This window comes from Psammomys obesus, unplaced genomic scaffold (assembly GCF_907164565.1).
Source record: "Psammomys obesus unplaced genomic scaffold, mPsaObe1.curated_primary_1811, whole genome shotgun sequence".
Classification (NCBI taxonomy): domain Eukaryota; kingdom Metazoa; phylum Chordata; class Mammalia; order Rodentia; family Muridae; genus Psammomys; species Psammomys obesus.
Window position 1 is genome coordinate 10,845,140 of NW_026586173.1, and position 8,710 is coordinate 10,853,849.

Sequence of the window (8,710 nt, forward strand, 5' to 3'; positions counted from 1 at the left end):
TTTCCTTTCCTTTCCTTTCCTTTCCTTTCCTTTCCTTTCCTTTCCTTCTTTTCTTTTCTTTTCTTTCCTTTTCTTTCACATGAGAGCAAGTGTTTTATCTGCATGTACACCTGCATTCCAGAAGAGGGCATCAGATCCCAGTATAGATTGTTGTGAGCCACTATGTGGTTGCTGGGAATTGAAATAAGGACCTCTAGGAAGAATAGACAGTACTCTTAACCGTTGAGCCATCTTGATTTCTTCAAGAGACTTTTTTGTTTCTTCTTTAAGGTCCCCTATCATCTTCATGAAGTTGGTTGTAAGTTTTTTGTTGTTGTTTGTTTTGCTTCAACTACATTGAAATAGTCAGATCTTGCTGTCATATGGTAGCTGGGCTCTGGTAGTGGCATAGTGCCCTCACTGTTGTTGATTTTGTTCTTTTTTTTTTTTTTTTTTTTTTTTTGCTTTTTAAGATTTATTTATTATTTATACAGTTTTCTGCCTGCATGCCAGAAGAGGGCACCAGATCTCATTAACCATTATAGATGGTTATGAACCACCATGTGGTTTCTGGGAACTGAACTCAGGACCTTTGGAAGAACAGTCAGTGCTCTCAACCTCTGAGCCATGTCTCCAGCACCCCTCAAATGACTGAATTTACAGCAGTTGAATCACTGAGCATTTTGATATCTAAGGCTTTTGGCAGCTATTGGGAAAGTTACTGGTGGTAATCTCATAACTCAAGCTGTTCCTCTGGCAGCTCAGTTTGTTCAAGATTAAACTTTTCTTCTTGAAATGTTTTTTTTTTAATTTTATTTTTCTTTTTAGTTACATTTTGTTAACTCTGTGTCCCAGCTGTGTCCCTGCTCCCTCATTCCCTCCTCAACCCCACACTCCCTCCCTGGTCTCCTCCCTGCCCCTTTCCAAGTCCACTGATCCTCCCCTTTCATTTGACCCTGTTTTATCAAATATCTTCAGGGCTGGCTGCAAAGCCCTCCTCTGTGGCCTAACAGGACTGCTCCTTTCCTGGGGGGGGGGGGAGGTCAAAGAGCCTGCCCTTGAGATCCTGTTAGAAATAGTCCTTGTTCCCCTTACTTTGGAAAACTGCTTGGTTACTGAGCTACCACGGGCCACACCTGAGCAGAAATTCTAGGTTATATCCATAGATGGTCCTTGGCTGAATGTCAGTCTCACAAAAGATCCTGTGCCCGGATATATTTGGTCCTTGTAGAGCTCCTATTCTTTCCATATCATACTAACTCCCCTTCTTTCATATGATTCCCTGCACTCTGCCAAGGGTTTGGTTATGAGTCTTAGTGTCTGCTTTGAAACACTGCTAGGTAATCTTTCAGATGCCTTTTGCGGTAGACTCCTGTCATACGTTCAGTGCACATCCCATTTGTCTTTCTAAATGAGGATTGATCATCTTCGCCCGTGTCCACTTTCTTGATTATCTTCTTTAGGTGTGTAGATTTAATTATGTTTATCATATCTTGTAGGTCTATATAAGCGAGTATATACCATGTTTGTCTTTCTCCTGGGATACTTCACTCAGAATGATCTTTTCTAGATCCCACCATTTGCCTGCAAATTTCATGATTTCCTCCTTTTTGATTGCTGAGTAGTATTCCATTGTGTAAAAATACCACAATTTCTGTATCCATTTCTCCGTTGATGGACATCTGGGTTGTTTCCAAGTTCTGGCTATTACAAATAAAGCTGCTACAAACATGGTTGAACAGATGTCCTTGTTGTGTACTTGAGCAAATTTTGGGTATATACCTAGGAGTGGTATAGCTGGGTCTTGAGGTAGCACTATTCCTAATTATCTGAGAAAGCGCCAGATTGACTTCCAAAGTGGTTGGTAGCAGTTTACATTCCCATCAGCAATGGAGGAGTGTTCCCCTTTCACCACAACCTCTCCATCATGTGTTGTCACTTGAGTTTTTGATCTTGGCCATTCTGATGGGTGTAAGGTGAAATCTCAGGGTTGTTTTGTTTTGCATTTCCCTAATGGCTAATGAGGTTGAGCATTTCTTTAAGTGTTTCTCTGCCATTCGATATTCCTCTGTCGAGAATTCTATTTAGCTTTGTTCCCCATTTTTTAAGTGGATTACTTGGTTTGCTGCTTTTCAGCTTCTTTAGTTCTTTGTATATACTGGATATTAGTCCTCTGTCAGATAAAGGGTTGGTGAAGATTCTTTCCCAATATGTAAGCAGTTGTTTTGTTTTGATGACGGTGTCTTTTGCTTTACAGAAGCTTTTCAGTTTCATGAGGTCCCCTTTATTGATTGTTGCTCTTAGAGCCTGTGCTGTTGGTGTTTTGTTCAGGAAGTTGTCTCCTGTGCCAATGAGTTCTAGCATTTAGGCATCTGGCTTATGGATGGTTATAGGTCTAGGTTCTGATTTCTGAGTTTGTCTTTGTTGAATGGGTGTTTTTTTTCCTTGGTTTTTGTTTCCTCTTCTTCTGGTCTTTGTGGCCTGGATTTCTGATGGATCATTTGACCTCTGATTCAATATGGACGGTTGGTGGCTAGACTTCTGGGGACCAGTTTGGCCTTTGGTTCATGAGTGTGTGTCTGTTCTTCAGACTGGTGTGGCCTTCACAAGAACAGCTCAAGTCTTCTGGAGTTGGAACCAGGGACCAGGCTATGGGGTGGTAGGTAGGTGAGGTTGGTTGGGAACTGAGTGTGGGGAGTTGGGATGATCAGCTAGAAGGTGGATCACCTGTTCTTCAAGCTGCTGCTGCTGCCCCTGACCAGCAGGGGGCTGCTGGAATTGAGGGCAGGGGCCCTGCTGTTATGGCACAGGCAGTGAGGTGGAGTTGGATGGGTGTGGGTGGCTGGTGGAGTGTGTCTTTGGGAACCAAGTCCAGCGAGAGGGGCCTTTCAGCTGGCAGGCATCTGACTTTCGTTTTGGATGACACTTTTTCTTTCCCTCTCCCTGCCTGGTAGATGCAGGGTTGGAGTTGAGTTTTGGTAATTATCTTAGTGTTCTATTGTGAAGAGACACCATGACTATGGCAACTCTTATATAAGAAAGCATTTAATTTGGGCTGGCTTAAAGTTTCAGGGGTTTAGTTCATTGCCAACATGGTGAAAAGCATGGCAGTGCAAAGGCAGACATTGTGCTGGAGATGTAGCTGAGAGTCCTACATCTGAATCTGCAGGCAGCAGGAAGAGAGAGGTTGACACTGGGCCCAGCTTGGGCTTCTGAAACCTCAAAGCCCATCCAAATAACACACTTTCTCCAATAGACCTACACGTCCTAATTCTTTAAATAGTAGCACCCAGTGTTGACTAAGCTTTCAAGTATATGAGCGGGGGTGTGGGGAGCAGGAAGGATTCTTATTTAAACCACCACCTTCTCAATTGCTCTTTTACACCTTTCTGAATTTCTGAAGTTTCTCCCTGCCTTTGGTGTAGAGCCTCTTATTTCTAAAACCCAACCCTTTACTAGGTCTCTAGTCTGCTGTCTTTGTTGGATGCTTTAATAACCACTCTAATAATTTCATTCTTGCATTAGACTGTGGAAATTGATAAAGGTGTATTTTTATAAAGACAAAGAAATTTAATTTTTAGCAAATAATATTGTTTGGGATGTAGTTTGATAGATATTTACTGCTTCAATATAAAATTTTGTAATTAACCATTTTGAATAATTTGCTATATTTCAGACTCCACTGAGATACACAAAAACATTATTGCTTCCACTTGTTATGGTGATTACTTATTTTATCTTTAAAAAGGTATGTAAAGATTTATAACTTTCTGTGGCCTCAAGATAAGAACTGTAGTAGATTAATGCTAGTTGCTCAAATTCCTTCCTTCCTTCCTTCCTTCCTTCCTTCCTTCCTTCCTTCCTTCCTTCCCTCCTTCCTTCCTTCCTTCCAGAAAGAGTTATTTTATCTAGCTAAATCTATTTATTTCTGTCCTTATCTGCTACTATTCTTTGTAATCACATTTTTAAAGATATTTTTCCCATTCTTTCAGAGGTGATTTTTTTCCAATCACTGACTATATATGAAGAATTACATTGATTTGGGGGTATGACAGATAAGCAAAACATGGCAACTCTTGGGCAGTCCCTGGAGTGGGGTGTGAAATGCTGTGCAAGTAGTGGACAGTAAAAACAATGGTGTGTGCCATGAGTGAAGAGTAGAGTGACAAGTGTAAAACACAAAGAAGTCTTCATCTATTTTGAGTAGCTATGCTCAGGAGAAATTTGCACAGCCACTAAAAAAAAAAGCTCCTCTTACATATATACTATTTTTATAACAGAAGAACATATCTTGATGAAAAACAATCTTTAAACTTTCAAGCATATTTTCATGACTTAAGACTTTAGTGACAGAAATCCTCAAGGTACTTTTAGAAGTTTTGAGCCATCTTTGTTTATATTGTTAGTAGTACCTTAAGTCAATATATATTTATTTTATACTACTCAGCAAATGGATATAATATGGTTCCTCCCACAATTTCAGTTGTGGTCCAGTTGTAGAGTTGACTATACTGAAATTCATGTCTTCTCCACGTAGTTCCTATGTCCTATTTTCTGTTTCTGAGTCTCAGCTTAGAGTATGACTAGTCCATAAATAAAGAAGGCACCACATTCCAGTTCTGCACTTTTGTCCTTTACACCTGACCTGGCTCCTCCCTCTGGGCAGTTAGGACAGAATTGAGGAGGGGGAATGGGCTAGATGAAAACAAGGCTATTGTTCTCCTGTGCCCTAATTCACCCGAGCTCAAAGCTGAGATATTTTACCTTTCCTGTTTGTACTCCATCAATGTAAACTATGCATTCTTGCCAGGCTCAGTTTAAGCTTAGGGAGTACGCAATGAGTAACTGTGGAGTGGAGAGCCATCGCTGTAGCAAAGGATAACTATATCTACTCTTTTTTTTTAATTAAACACAGATACTCACAAATATTCTTTTTAGAATTCAAACACTTCATAGACTAAACTGAACTAGTAAGTGTGTACATAAACACATGTCTATGCACACACACACACACACACACACACACACACACACACACACACACAGTCACTAAAGCTCTACTCCCTCCTGCTTCCTTGTCAACTCTTCAGTCTTTCTTGGTCCTATATGACTTTTTTTTTTTTTTGCTTCATAGATATAACTGATGTTCATTTAGATTTTCACTTATATAAAGTAAACACACAGAATAAGGATGGCATATGTAATATGACTCTATTGAGAAAGTATAAATATTAAAAAATATTATATTCTGAAAATTGATTTTTTGATAACCTCAACTTGTCTATTTGAACATGTGACTAAAATTTCATTTCTATTACTTGATACATATTAAATTAATATCATTTACTTTTTCCTTGAATTTGTGATAATTTTCTATGAAGTATGCTCCTGAATTAATATGTGAAATTAATATTTCTAAACTTATATTTCATTTTCAAGTAAAGCCTCAATTAACTATTAAGATATACATTAACATGCTTATCTGGGTTATAAGATGTCATTCTATGAAGTATGCCTTTTTAAGTATTCATTGATTATTTTGGTTTGTGTGTAAAGCCTTTCTGGGCCAGCTTTTTTTTGCACATTTCCTTTCTTCTTTTCTTTTTCTTCTTCCCTCTCCATTATCTGGTACATTCTTGTGAAAACGGACAATCCTCTTGTAGCAGCTATCTTGGGTTGAAGAGTAGTCAAGAAAACATATATCAATAACTTGCTTAAGAATTGTCTATAGCTTTGAGTAAAACAGGAATACAGATGAGAAGGGAAGAGGAGGGAGAGGGAGAGCCCAAAGAAGAAAGTGAGCCAGAGGCTAAACCTCTCTAAATAGTTTCTGAGGAGGTTGCCTTCTTCCCATACCCCCACCCCCATCTGGGAAAAAGATACAGTTTCAGCACTAGTAAGTAGCTTTTCACATTATGAAAGCTTTTCACTGCATTTTATTGAATATATATCAGAAAGTTACAATCTTAAATTTACAATTAAAAGCCTGGAGCAACTACTGCAGAGGTTTTAATATAACATTAACTAAGTTCATTTTGACGATACAGACCTGTCATCTCAGGGCATGGAGGCTGAGGCATTATGATCATTAGTTCCAGGCCAACCTAGGCCAGTGAGACATTTATATTCAAAGAAACAAAAACAAATGAGCAAAACAAGGCAAAGTGAAAGAGCCTTCTGTGTGGTGTGGGTGGTCTATGTCAGCAAGCCAGAGTTTTAGTATGCCTCAGCATGTCATAGAGAAGTCTCATTGGCTGATTCTGTTCACAGACTGTTGGTGATATCATGTGTGTCTTATGTACAAACACTTATCTGAGGTAAGTATTTCAAAGTTGCTTCAAAACTCATACAGTGTTCACTATTAAATAGCACTAAAATATTACAATTCTTCAATGACTATTCATTTACTTAAACATTAGGATCAACAAAGAGATAAAACAAAATTTAAATCATTTTCTGTCAAATGTTACTCTTAAGGATTTCTTGTATATATGTATATATATATTCAAAATTACTTTAGAGATATTTATATTTGTGAAATAGCTCAGAACTTATTTTTTTTAAAAAGATTTCTTTATTATGTATCCAGTGTTCTGCCTGCGTGTGTGCCTGCATGCCAGCGAAGGGCACCAGATCTCATTATAGATGGTTGTGAGCCACCATATGGTTGCTGGGACTTGAACTCAGGACCTCTGGAAGAACAGCCAGTGCTCTTAACACCTCTGAGCCATCTCTCTCCTAAAATTTTACATATCATAGAGTTTAAAACTCTTAAACAGAAATAACCTGTTTTATTTGAGCCATTATTATTTTTAACTTTCAGAAAATAAATAATTAATTTCTAAATATTTATTAAAATTTTAACCAAATTTATTCTCGAAAATATTTGTTATTTTTTTATGGTGTCAATAAAATTGCTAGAATCAAGTAATGGACTGAGGCCAGAGAACTGTAATGTAACTAATGTTACAAATAAATTGCTATAAGCCTTAGGAGACAATAGTTGAGAAAACTACCTTCTGAAGAAATGGTATTTCAAGCTACATATTGTACTAGTAGTTACATAATTTAATTTTACTTGATGTCTTTTATGTTTTGGACAGTTTATATTTACAGAAAAATTGTGCTGATAGTGCTTAGTGTCTTCTCCAGCCTTGTATTCTCTGTGCTTTGTACTTTTGATTATCAGATTTGTATGGTTGGCAGAGAAGCTAATACAAGACCTTGAGTGTATTGTCAAAATCATTGCCAAAACAAAGTGCTAATAAAGGCACTCTATTTTCTTTGGGTCAGCTGGAAGCTGGAGAAGTATGTCTTGACACTCTAAAAAAGTGTCCTTGATAATTTCTTTCATACGAAATGCATGAAGGGATGTGGAACATTTCACTGTATGAAATATAACTAATAGAGATGTGAAAACTGCTCCCAGATACTTGCAAAGTTATGAAATGTGGAAAAAGAAAGGCTTTAGAAGACAAATGGGTGAAAGAAAATAATCAGAAAAAGAAGTCTTTCTCACTGATTAAGTAACTAAAATAAAGATTTATGTTTTTCTCTAAGGTCTATTTATTTATTTATTTATTTATTTATTTATTTATTTATTTATTTATTCTTAGACAATAAACCTTTACTGCTTCAAACTATATGGCATGAATACTACACGTGATTCTTGAAACTTCTGTATAGTTAAAACTATATAAAACTTTTTCTGCTTTCTATGTTCATTTGTTGATAAGAACTATTATGTATATCAGAAAAGAACTTTCTTCAGATGTTTTTCTGTTCTGCCCAGAGATCATTGTGTTACTTGTCTCCTTGCTATGACAAAATACTCTGACAAAATACCATGAGGAAGAAACGGTTTATTTTGTCTTAATCTTCCAGGGGACATATTCCATTGTGGCCACAGAGTGGGCAGTGCCTGGAACACTGCATATACACTCAGAAAGCAGAGCGAGAAGGCTGGCTCTCTTGCTTTCTCCCTCTAATTTGTCCAGGGCTCCAGTTCATGAAACAGTGCTATCCACAAAGTGGTTTTTCCACTTCAGTTAACCTAATCCAATAATCTCTCACAGACATTCCAAAGATTTGTTTGTTTCTATGGTGATTTTAAATACTGTCAAGATGGCAATCTGAATTAATCCTCATAACTCTACTCCTTATCAACATGACTGACCCTCCCCCGCCCAACACACAAATCAGTTTTAGGACATAACTGTTTATCTCTTGCTTTCATTGGCTCATGGCCATCTCATAGTAGAAAACATATTTTTAAGAATTTTAGCACAACATGAAAGTCTGAAGTCCAAGTCCTGTTGTGTCTAGAAAACCTCGATTCCTTGATGTTTTCCATCCCCTCTGTCTCTTACATTCTTTCTACCTCCTCTTTTGCTGGAGCCCCGAGTGGAGGAGTTTGATGGAGACATCCCTTTTAGAACTGAGAGCTTCAAAGTCTCTCCCTCTTTGTACCTTGTCCACTTATGAGTTGTTCACGTTTTCTGCCTGAGGGAGATTCTCTGATGATAGCTGAGGAAGGCACTGATCTATGAATGTCACTAGGGCTCATTTTATGACCACATTCTTTTAGCATTTAGTATTTGGTTTTACCCTAGATCCCTGAGCTATGTAACCCTGTGGCCACCCGTCAGTGTTGTGCAGAGGGTCTGTCTCATGCAGTGGGCCATAAGGTCAACCGGATACTGGAAGGTCACTCCTGCAAGCTTTGCAGTGG

At 38.0% G+C, this 8,710-nt stretch overlaps 1 protein-coding gene across 1 annotated transcript in view; it reads left to right on the forward strand.

Moving 5' to 3' along the window:
• Dpy19l2 (dpy-19 like 2) overlaps positions 1-8,710 on the forward strand; it is a 130,319-nt gene that overhangs the window by 90,010 nt on the left and 31,599 nt on the right. Inside the window, exons 15-16 of the mRNA XM_055601418.1 lie at positions 3,656-3,727; positions 6,250-6,296. Coding sequence (XP_055457393.1) covers positions 3,656-3,727; positions 6,250-6,296 — 119 coding nt within the window. The remainder of the gene's footprint in view (positions 1-3,655; positions 3,728-6,249; positions 6,297-8,710) is intronic.